This window comes from Scaptodrosophila lebanonensis, unplaced genomic scaffold (assembly GCF_003285725.1).
Source record: "Scaptodrosophila lebanonensis strain 11010-0011.00,11010-0021.00 unplaced genomic scaffold, SlebRS2 tig00001415-arrow-pilon, whole genome shotgun sequence".
Lineage (NCBI taxonomy): Eukaryota > Metazoa > Arthropoda > Insecta > Diptera > Drosophilidae > Scaptodrosophila > Scaptodrosophila lebanonensis.
Genome location: NW_022060742.1, coordinates 10,603,211 through 10,615,454, shown reverse-complemented (window position 1 = coordinate 10,615,454; position 12,244 = coordinate 10,603,211). Strand labels below are relative to the sequence as shown.

The 12,244-nt window shown below is 35.9% G+C and overlaps 1 protein-coding gene across 1 annotated transcript; it reads left to right on the top strand.

The window, feature by feature from the left end:
* Positions 1-2,113: 2,113 nt before the first annotated feature.
* LOC115632793 (myosin heavy chain IB-like) lies at positions 2,114-2,551 on the top strand. The gene has a single exon (XM_030530045.1). The coding sequence runs from the start codon at positions 2,114-2,116 to the stop codon at positions 2,549-2,551; it is 438 nt and encodes a 145-aa protein (XP_030385905.1).
* Positions 2,552-12,244: the final 9,693 nt, after the last annotated feature.

The following is a 12,244-nucleotide window of genomic DNA, read 5'->3' as shown; positions in this document are numbered from 1 at the left end:
AGACGTTTGTTTAACTATCTCGTCAGCTAAAAGAAGTAAAGTTGTATATTTTGAATTTTGTTTTTGGTAAACTCTTCTCATTTTTGGGCTCCAATGTGTGTTTCTATATCAAACTTTATTTAGTATAAGTCTAGAGTCTATGCTCTGCAAATCCAGCGAAACAGTTCTCCTTGCATTCATTGTAAGAAGCAATGTGAAGATTTTCTCGTACATATATTGACATGTTTATAAACCCACTTCGTCTCTTTTAACGCTCTATTCTGAGCGCGATTGTCCGACCTTTCAATCACATTGAAAAGCTGCCATAGAAATGTTTGGTTACAAAATTTGTCCTCTCTTGGTTAAAGACTTATATCCTGCTTCCCAATGGAAAATGCCCTTTTGAAATTGTTCAGTTTTTGCTTTTCTTATTGAATTCATTGATCAGTTATGTATGTACTATATCTGCTAGATGCTAGATGGCAAATCACGTTAAAAGATGACGTGTTGGCGTTACTAAATATTTTATCTATTTGTTAGAACATAGTTTATGATTATCGAACTTAAGTTCATAATATAGTGTAGCTTTTGTTCCTATGTCGACTGCATCAATAAAATTTAGTAGAAATAGGAAAATAAATTTACATACAGAAGAAACTTGATTGACTTATGATGGCTTTGTTGATTTTGTTGGGCGTTTAATTCATTATGTTTTCAATTATTAACTTTTTTTCTAGCCATTTTAATGTTGGAGTCACGTTTTCTTATCATCCTGAATGTCTTATGTACATTAAAATGCACTAACAGACCTTCTATGTCTACAATTTTTTTCAACGATCGATCAATTTTTGTCTGCATGACAACAGACAAGGATTATTAATGAAAAGCAGCTTCGTTGAATGTTCTTTCAGAATAAAACTCTTTTAACGGGTCGAAGCTTCTAAGAGACTTTAATTTTTTCCTTGTTACAAATGGCATCATATGATTGCCAGATGAAAAACTCAACGATTGGATAGTACAAAGATTCCAATCTTGAAGCCAATCGTTTTATGTACTTTATGAAAAAATGAAATATGAAACGAGTGACGGTTTGTGGGCGTAGTACCGGAGAGAATTTGTTTCGCTAATAACTATTCTTAGAATTGACCGAATTGAATAAAATTTTAAACAACAGTAGATAATTATATATAAATTATGTGTGCAAAGTTTGGTTTAGGTAGCTTTTTGAAATGTGGACGCTATTGACGAAATTCGGCAGAGGGGGAAGGGGGAAAAAAAATAAACTCGTCCTTTCTCGGACGTAGAAGAATCTGGATACCAACTTTGGTTGTTCTAGCTTGTATAGTTCCTGGGATCCTTGCGTTCATCCAGATGGACGGACGGACGGACGGACGGACGGACGGACGAACATGTCTAGATTGATTTCTTTCGTCATGCTGATTCAGAATATACTTGTATATACTTTATGGGGTCGGAGATGCTTCTTTCTGCATGTTACATACTGTGCACAAACCTAATATACCCTTTTTACCCTTCGGGTACAGGGTATAAACAGTTGAGCAAAGTTTAGTTTATGTAGCTTGGAGTTGTAAACAGTAATGACCAAATTCTGTTGGATAGGATTAGGAGGATTGGATCGATTTGTCTTAATTCAGCCTTTAACATCTTTTGAGCATATCTATTTATAGCCTTCAAGCTTATAAAACCAATAGCGTGCTATAATTAGCTAGACAGGTGGTTTTGCTGGGAATTTTCTGGCATTTAGAATTTAAAATTAAAATATACATACTAAGTGTTATATAAGTAACTAAATGTGTAGGATTATAACAATAACAATACAAGAAATATTGACAATGTGCTAGACCAATTTGGAAAATTTTGGCACTTCAAGCTGAACAGATATCAAAATACGAGTGGTATTATGCACGTCATTCAATATTTGCGTTCTAAAACTATACTCCACGGTTGAAGCTTTTTCTTGTGCGGAATAATAATGGTCGAAAACATATGTTTGGCTGGCCAAGACAATGAGAGTCGTCGGCAATACAATATTCGCGCCCACTTGGGGTGGAAGTATATAAGAGCAGTCAATACTTGAATTAGAGCGCAGAAGTAAGCGAATAATTTGGAAAACATGCGTATCTCCATTCTGATATTGTTATTGGGCCTCATCGTCATTGCCATGGCAGAGCCACGACGTGGACGTGGCGGTTCTGGCAGAGGCAGAGGTGGTGATGGTTTTAGAGGACGTTCATCCTCTGGCGGTCGGCAAGATGGTCCACCTGGTAGGGGAGGTCCACCTGGTAGGGGTGGTCCACCTGGTAGGGGTGGTCCACCTGGTAGGGGTGGTGGTCGTCGTGATCCACCCCGTGTTCCTGGTTGGGGATGGGCCGGACCTTGGGGACCAAGGCCAACCCTTACAACTGTGGCAAACGCCACAGCTTCCACCGCTGCCGTCGAAACGACCACCGCCGCGACAACCACACTTGCTCCAACATCCACTTCAGATACAACTGAAGCAGCTACGGAAGCAACTGAAACGACAGAGGAGTCTGCTACTACTACTGGTTAAGGAATGGATATTGAATCTGATGATTCTTTCATCGTTTCACCATATACCTGCAATAAATATTTAATGTTTACAATTGAAGTGTGTTTTTGGGAAAACGTTTCTTTCAGCGTTTCTTAAGCGATTTATCTAATCAGCAGCTATCTGCATGTTGAGGCAAGACGTAAAAAGCCAATGGCAACTAATGCCGCAGTCAGCCAGACTTCAAAGGTGGTTGCCGGCGGCATCGAAACGAGAAGCGAGCAATCAACTAACCTGCCATATGGCACAATATTGAAAAATCCAATCAAAATGTTAATTCCATGGTATGAAAAACCATAAAACCAAAGTGCGCATTATGTTGTTGGCTAGTCCGAGAAATTCATTGTAAAAACCATCGTGGAAAAAAAAACAATGTGAAAACAACAAGCGCGTACAAAAATAAAAGCAAGCCACCGCCTCTTCAGGAATCTAGATTTAAGTGCACAATTTAGAGGCGCTGAAACATTTTCCACCAACATACTCGTACATAGCAAAAAAAAATTAAATGAATTTTATGCAAATGCCGGCTGTGCAAACCCTTTGGTCGGCCGGTCTGGCGGACAGCTCTATTGGCGTCCCATCAGGCGCCACTACTTGTTGATTCAACGGAAAACACGACCTATGCCATCCGCCAGCCTCAGAGCATAAAAGGCTTCGTTCTATGTTGCCACCAACACCAACGTTGTTGTGACGCATGCCCCCTCCACCCCATGTTTATTTTTATGCTCAGCACTTTGGCTGGGGCTTATAATTTGGCGCCAGCAACCTCTCAAAGGAGTGATGGGAGTGGGAGGAATGGGGCGAGTTAGGGGAGGGGCCATGCCCCGAGTGATGAAGAGCCAAAGCAGAGTTTCCTTTTTCTCTAGTACGCGACGAAGTGAGCTGGAAAAGTAAAAAGCAAACAAATCCAAATTGCAAGTAAAGACTTCCTGCAATTTTTTTTAAAGCGTGTTGGTATTATTGCCAGGTTTTTGCAGAATTTTCTCTAATATTGGGTTTTGGTGTGAGACAAAAATAGCTGAACGTTTCTTTTAAATTGTCATTATTATTATTCATGTTATACAATACTTTTCCAACGAATTTATGGTACTATATATAAACACATATTTTGTGTTTAAAAATAATTCTTAATATTGGCGAAGATCAGATTGAAGAGCATTTTATTGATTCGATAACATCCTACTGTGTTTCGAGAACTCCAACATTTCTATTTGGGGCCTGGACAGGGACTAAGAGATGTTCCAGTATTTGATTCGGGAGCTTCCCAGTCTAGGCTTATTTCTCTTCACCTGCCTGAGGCATAATGGAATTTGTCCAGCAATAAAATAAATGATAAATACTTTAGCTAAACATTACATAGACTACTAATCTTCTTTGGAAAACATTTATTCAAAATTTTTTTCGTAATATTGCCGGATGATGAAGATCAGATTGGAGAGCGTTCTATTGATTCGTTAGCATCCTACTGTGTTTCGAGAACTCCTTATTTTTATTTGGGGCCTGGACAGTATTTGTTTCGGGAGCTTCCCCGCCTTAGTTCACCTGCCTTAGTTCACCTGCCTTAGTTCACTTTTTGGCAGCTTAGAATGCCATTTGTGGAGTAGCTCTACTTTTTCCTTCTATGTATATTCCCTATATATCTTTCTTCAACTTGCATAAACAGTTAATTGACGATTTATCGATAAGTGCCACTTTTGTTGTACTGCCTGAGGTATAATGGAATCAGTTTAAAAATAAAATAAATAATTTATTCATTTATTTATTTATTTCATCGACAAACAATGCAGTCGACGTAAAAGAAAAAAAATATATATACATATACAAGTATACATAAAAAAAATCATTACAATAGAGAACTTAAACTAAATAAAACCAAAGATAAATACTAATAAATAATAAATATTTAAGCTAAAATTGCAAATAAAAATAAACATTTATGCATCAATTGAATTGCTGGTTATTTTCTTAGCATATTCAGCATTTTGTGAACGCCCAAATGTATGCTATGAAATTTGAATTTATTGTGATTTTAAATTATGTTATGAAGTTATTCAAGGGCGTAGGCAGCTTTTTACCAAAGTGGGGGGCCAAAAAATAAAAATGTTGATTAAATAATGCACGATGCATTTAAAAAATAACTTATGCATATGATCAATGAGAAAACTTCAACAAATCCAACTCAGATCCATTTTTTTTTGTAAGAAGGAGGCTGAAGAGATCACACCCTGCTGATCTTCCCAATAGATTTATTTAATCTAAGTATAAATAATTAATAATTAAATGAAATAAATAATTAAATAAGACTAAACTCCTAGTTTAAGCTGTAATTGTATATTTCTATAAGTTTAATTTAAGTTGTTGTAAATAATAACAGTAAAATTAAAGTTTTATACAAATTAAAAAAAGATCCATTTGAAGTCGAAATAATGCGTCATAAAAAGAACGTGTGGTCGACTTTATATTTTTTCTAGGGGGGGCAACGGCCCCCCCCCCTGCTCCGCCTGCCTACGCCCTTGAAGTTATTGGAGCAATTTTTACGCTTTTCGACTCGTTTGCTGCATATTTCTAGCTGATTTACATAATAAAGATATGCTAAGAAAAAGTTAGTGAATGTGGAACTGGTGATGAAAAATAATGCTGTGATATACTACTTATATAAGTACATTCGAGTATAACTGATTAACATAATTTGGAAATTAATTGACTCACAAAAAGAAACTAATGAATGTTTCAAACGTTGATTGTTATTGGATTTTATAGTCATCTAGTCAGTTCAGTGTTTAAAATTATTCGAATACTTTTCAAAAAATATCGATAAATGTTGAAAAACTCAAGCTTTCTTCTTTATTTAAAAGAGAAATGCTCACTCATATGAGTAATGCAAAGCATATATAAACAATTGAGTTAAAACATGTAACTACACTACATATTTGAACTCAATTGTTTCATACTTGTATTGTTGGCAATAAACAGATAAAGTATAAATGTAACAGTAGAATTTAATTGAAAATGTATTTAACATACATACTCGTATTCAAAGCTATGCCTTTAAATGAATAATAAAGATTTAGAAAAAAAGCTATGCTTAACACAAGTACATAACAACATACGAGTAAGTGTATTAAATCATAGAGATAATTGTATAAGTGATACAAAAACAAAAACAAATTGTCATTCTTGTTGCTTTTTGCTTTTCAGTTCCAATTAATGTGCCAAACCATGAAAAACAACTTGACACAAAATTGCACAGAATGTGTCCGACGTTTGTGAAAATGTCCTGCTGATTACAGTGAGGCGAACAAGTGTCTCCCCTTCCCCTTCCCCGCTTTCTAGCGTTCGCTCTTCGTCGTCTGTTTGTCCGAAATTTCGCTTTCAATGTACACTAATTTGCATACAAAGAAGAAAAACAAAAAAAAAATTACATACGGCGACCATTTTTAGGATCCCAATGGGGTCTCGCCATGGGGGGTCCAAGAACCCCACCGTGACGCTAACGTCAGGATAGCCGCATGTGTTTTATTTTTATGCTCTAAACACAAGTACTTCGTTGATTTTGTTATTTGTTTTTATTTGCGTGTCTCGCTTTGCCGTTTTTTCCATTCATTTCAGTTTTTTCAGTTTACGTGCGTTCGTCTAAAAATCGTTTATATACTTAGTACAGTCGGTGCACGGTTTCCTTTCGACATTTGTATTCGTTTGTCTATGTTAGCTATTGTTGTTGTTGTTGCTCTTCGGGTTGGGGTTGGGGCAAAGCAAATGTTATAAATAAACACAAAGGAAAGCGAAACAGAGACAGAGACAGAGGACGGTGAGAGCGGTGAGGAAACGGAAGTGGTTAAGCTGTTATGTCAATGATGGCTGACGCTCATCAAGCCATCAGCATGCCCAAGCGTCAAACTTTTACACACACACATACTCATTCACAAAGTCAAACACACACACACACACACGCATACAAATGCACATAAAGTGAATTGTCGAAGGCGTCAACAAGTAGAAATCGCTAACAAAGTTATTAAGTGCCTCGTGCCTTTGCCTTTGTCGCTGACTGCGTGTGCGTGTTCGCCATCTGATGTTTATTCCTTATTTTCGGTTTATTAAGCACTATATTGTGAAAATGGAACAACAACCATAATAACGATGATGATAATGTCGTCGCATCAGCAGCAGCTCAACATCACAACATGCGCCGACCAAATGGATTACTTATGAGTAGGTTAGGTCAGGTCAGGTCAAGTGTTAAATTAAGGCTAGCTGGAGACCCTTTGGATGCGTTACATACTCGTATGTGTGTATGTGTGTGTGTGTGTATGTCTGTGTTTTGTACATGCTTCGCATAGTTGATTGATGTAATTTAACAAATGTCCTGACATACAAGCAACACGGCATTATGTTGTAGATATTATTAGCCGGGCCAGAAGACAAAGAGATTTGCCTTCATTTATGATGTAATACATTTTAGATATCAGTCCATCTAAGAAATTACTTTTAAGAAACGCAAAATATGTCAGAAATGGGTTGGAAAGGCGCTACGCGAAGAAAATAGATAAACAATAGTTGTATTTGATTTGTATATTTAATAAAATATATTCTTTTGATACAATTAAATTCTCATTTAGTTTTTTTTGAAATTCATCTTCATCTTAGAAGCATCTTTTTGGTTGTTAAGTACTTTTATTTGGGCATGCAATTATTTGTAAAACGATCGATAAAATATATCTCTGTTCAGAAGCCTAAAATTGCTGCAGTTAATCATTAATTTATTTATATAACGACAAATAAAATACTTATATGCTCACCCACCCCACACTTCTATCGGATGATGTAGAGATGTTAAGCAGTCGATGGAACATATTTCTCATCAGAAGCTTAACATTCCTGTAGATAATTCTAAACTTAATCGGATATCTGAGAAAAATATTAAACTTATGACTAAAAAAATGGGAATTGCTTTAAAATCTACATCGGATGATGTAGAGTCGCTTGACAAATCCAACCCAATTCTTTTTGAAAAAATAACGCACGTAAAATTAAACGTAACGTCTACAAACGTAAAATTGGTTTTGTTTAACTTTCCTGATTGACTGACACATCCGCATAAATACCTGCTTAAATCACCACTGTTGGTCTGATTCAAAAGGCGTTTAAATTACAAGACTGATTGTTTCAAGTTTCGATCACAAATAAATGGAAAATCCAAAAATTATTATTGCTCAGCAAACTATTTGGCGCATATTTATATAATTTACTCGATGAGCGAGAAAAATTAGTGTGCACGTTCTTTTACAAAATTTTTCATTTCTGGCGGTGGCAGAATATGTTTAAAATGTATATATGTACTGTCAGTAAAGAAAAATTGACTGATCTGGTTTGGTTCATAATATAGTTTTTTTTAATTTAAATTTTGAAAATTTCCTTTTCTTCTATCAATAATAAGACGCTCTCAAAATGGTTTACATGGGCAGACCAATAGACCATCAATTAAAGTATAAACAGGCATATCTAGTCGTAAATTAAATAAAACTCAACTTAATATAACTTAATAACCGATATGCCCAAGATATGTTTAGGAACCTAAGATGTGCTTAAGCTAAAAGAATAACTAAAAAACTTGTATTTGTAAAATTTTCAGCTATTTAAGCTTCGCATTTGCAATCGCATCCATTAATTGCGATTTTTGCAGCATCGGCAATATTTTGATCATAATTAATTATTTGTTTACTCAGTATAAATGTGATAAGTTATATGTATTGCTGATATGTCCACATAATGAAGCTTTAAGGTTTGCATTAAAAATTGCAATGAAATAAAAAATTCGCAATAATACTAAATTTTGAAAATTGTGTAATTGAAAAGCCCCACTTTTATGCTATTGCTGTCAAGTGAGTGCAAATACTTTAAAAGTTTAAAGCTGCTTTTGCTTTATTTGTATCTGCTCCTCTATCTCTCACACTCAAGTGAGTTTTTAAGGAAATGAGTGCCGACAAATCTTGTCAGACTGCGGCTAAATTTAATTCCCTGGAGTTATCGAAAGCTGACTTCTTGCCCCGACCTTCGAGTTATCATTAGCACAGCTAACAATGCGGCAGTGGGTCAGTTGGTGCTCGTCTGGGTTGGAGACGTTAACTGGAAAATCGATTGCAATCACAGCAACTGCCAACGAAGCGATGTCGTCCCCTTTGGTTGACCTAGCAATTTTCTTTGAACTTTTGCCCCAAACTTTTGGCCAGTTAGTGCAGGCATGTGTATGCATGTGTATGTCTTTCAGAGACGCCCACAAGTAGTACACGATTCGTAGTCGTTTGTGGTCTGGAGTTAAGTGTAATGGACTTTAACTTATTACCACTAAAGTTGTCTGTGGCCAGCAGCAAACGTGTTTCGTGTCGGCACTATTGACCAGAAAATGGCTTGCGGTTTTAGTAAACTCAATGCAATTTACACTGATAAAATGGAGAGTTTCAAAATCAAGTTGGAACTAATGCCAATTTATTTCACAACGAAATATCGAACTGTTTTGCCTTCAACAAAATTAATTTTTGAATATTTCAAAAGCACGTGAAGTGCTGCTTGAACGTTATTCTTGTCAACAGTATTAAGCAAGAAGCAACAGATATATCACAATAAATATGAATTGGTTGACGCCTTCTAATATGTGTTCGTTTATACTTATACAAAATCACACACTTCCACATGAGCTTGTTTTGATAAATTGGTTGCCAACTCAAAATGTACAGATTTTTGCAAATTCTTCCAATTTAGGCGCAATCTATTTATATAAAATTATTTTTTTTGACTAAAGGACTGTTGATGAACGCTCAAGTTGAAGGCAGGACAGAAAAGAAAATGCGGCCCACTTTTCTATGAAAAACCTTAATTTTTCAATCGATTGACCTCAAACTTGATAATAAGTATTTATTTGGATTTAATGTATTTTATAAACAAAGCGTTACTTCCGGTTCAAATTGTTTAGAAAAGGGGAACGGCTGTTTTATTATTTTTAAGGAAAAATTTAAACGCACGTGTATTGTTTCTGTCTGTCTGTTTGTTTCCATTTATACTTCTCCTACAATTTAGGAGCTAGAGCTTCTCCTGAAATGACTCACCATGTCAGAGCACTTTATTATATAATATATGTACTTATAATTTATAATCTAATATATAATAATATGACACATACAAATAATAGACTTGAAAACTGTTTTATGGTTTCCAAAGATATGGGATGCAAATGGCGAATTGAGAATGTTGTAATCATATCTGATAGTTTTACATTGCTCGAGGGCTCCGAATGATGACCATAGATAGCTGAATAAAAAATAAGTAGAAAATAAAATAGTTGAGTATATAATTTGTGGGCCATAAGCTTTGATTAAATTTACGCTGCAAGACATAGTGAAGGGATAACCTTATAATTTACAATAAATATTATGATTTATTTATCAATATATTGAATTTTAAGGTTCTGCAAATCAAATTATTCAGAAATATTCTATTACGCTATTGTCTATTATTTAAATAATTTAGATCTTGTCAAAATGCAATAGATTTCAAAGCAATGTAGCGAGCTTTATTCAACTCTAAAAAATTACTAATCATTGCGAGTCAAATATGAAGTGCTTGTCCCTGTTGATTCAAAAAAAGATTCAAACTTAAGAATTTTGAAAATAACAAATAAATGATTTTGGCATTTGAAATTTCAAACTACTTTCAATTGTAAAAATAAACAACAGGAATACAGGAATGGATATGAACACTTGTAATTCTTAAGTTATATGAATGAAAATTAATTGATACTTACAATTTATTTCTCTCCGTGTACAGCTAATACATATGCATATGTTAGTAGACACTTGTAACTATAATTTGGAGTAAAGCAACTGTTTGCTCTTGCTTAGTTAGTAAACACATCAAGTCGAAGGCTGGCAAAATGAATGGCTTGGAGCTGCAGGACACGCACATGACTATTGGCCGTGAGTGCTTCTTCAAATGAATTCCAGACAAATCTAGCCTTTGCTTAAGTGTCTTTGCTTAATATACGCGTATGCTTCCCCCATTTGGATTAGAACTTTACTTAATTTCTAATAGAATACGCTCGTTTGTATCGTCTCCAGCAAAAAGATTTCATTTTCAATTAAGTAAGCAAAGGCATTTTCTCAATTACTATGTATTGGAAAAGGCACAAGAGAAATACAGCATGCAGCTATTATCCTTTTTGCATTTGAAGCAAACAGTTTAGCATTTTCCATTCGATAAAGTGGTAGAAGCAGGTGCCTTTTTGCTCGCTCGCTGCTTTGTCAACTGTCCAAGGATGTGGAGGAAGCCCCTTGCATCCTGGCAGTGTGCAGCTTGCCTTTTTGTATCGAAATTGAATTGATTTTGTCATTGCAGTTTCATTTCATTACGTTCAAATACAAACTAAATCAGACTTCAGCTCTTTCAATCGCATTGCAGCGCATCGTACAATAAATATGAGAGGACAAGTCAATAAGTTGTGGAAGCATACATATATTATATTCTTTCGATATACTCGTCGCTGTGTTGCAGCTAAAAATGTAATCTGCTAACCAATTACAGTAACAGATGCTGCTATAAAATGAGAACGTAATCTTTTATGAATTTCTTTGAATGTTTGCCATCGTGGAGGATGTTGGCAACTAACTTCCGCGAAATGTGGGGACTTTTGCAGTGTCTGGAGGCGTAGTTGTGATAGTTTCTTGTTTAAGTCAAGTTATATTCCAAGAAATGCTATTGGTATAATTACTATTTATTATAATTAAACAGCAGAAGAACTTGTACGCCATTCAATTACAAATAAGGGACTCTTGTTGTCAAGCAATTAATCCACAACTCATGGCAAACTGCTGCTGAGGTTTTTTAATAACCTTCTAATGAGCCGGAAAAGTCCTATTATTAGCACTTGAGCTTATTAATTAAAAAATTGTGATGTGCTCTAAATAGATAATGGCGCGATAGGCTCGTTTTAGGTTTCCACGGCGGGCGCAAGCTAATTGCGTGCTTTTTTAATTTAAGCCAAAAATTAAATGCGTATATGCACCAAAATTGAAAAATGTCAATTAGGAAATTAAGCTCGGAGCTATTCGTAGGCTTTAGGCTTAAGATTCTGTAGCTACGGCGCTGAAATGTATGCTACAATATTTGTGGCACGGCAAAAGTTGACTCTAATGACATCAAAAATGGCGCCGTCTTTTAACGTACAAGCAAATCGAATTAAATTGTTACATACGCCAGTTATCGGGGTATGATTAAGTGTGCGTGTGCAGGCCTGCTTGGGTGTATTCGAATGACATTGATTGGCAGTGAGCGGCGCAGGCAAATGAGTCCAACTATGGGAGCTGCCTTGCTGGGAAACTGTGCTGACAAGCTGCCTGCTGCCCGCAATTGAGTTAAGTGCGTGTAAGCCGTTCAGACTGATGTTGAAGTTACCAGCCAGCCTGCCAGCCGGCCTGCCACCCAACTAACCATTCAATGTCGATGTTGTCGCACTGCCGCCTGCTAATTTTATTGTCGACATTAAAATTACCAACACGTGCTGGCAAAGTCAGAGCAAAACGATCATACAATTTCGTTTTTCACACAATCTTCTTCTCTGGCCGACTGCTGCCCTGTCGACCTGCTAATGGCTGGCCTGTCAATCACAGAGTTCAGCGCGACATG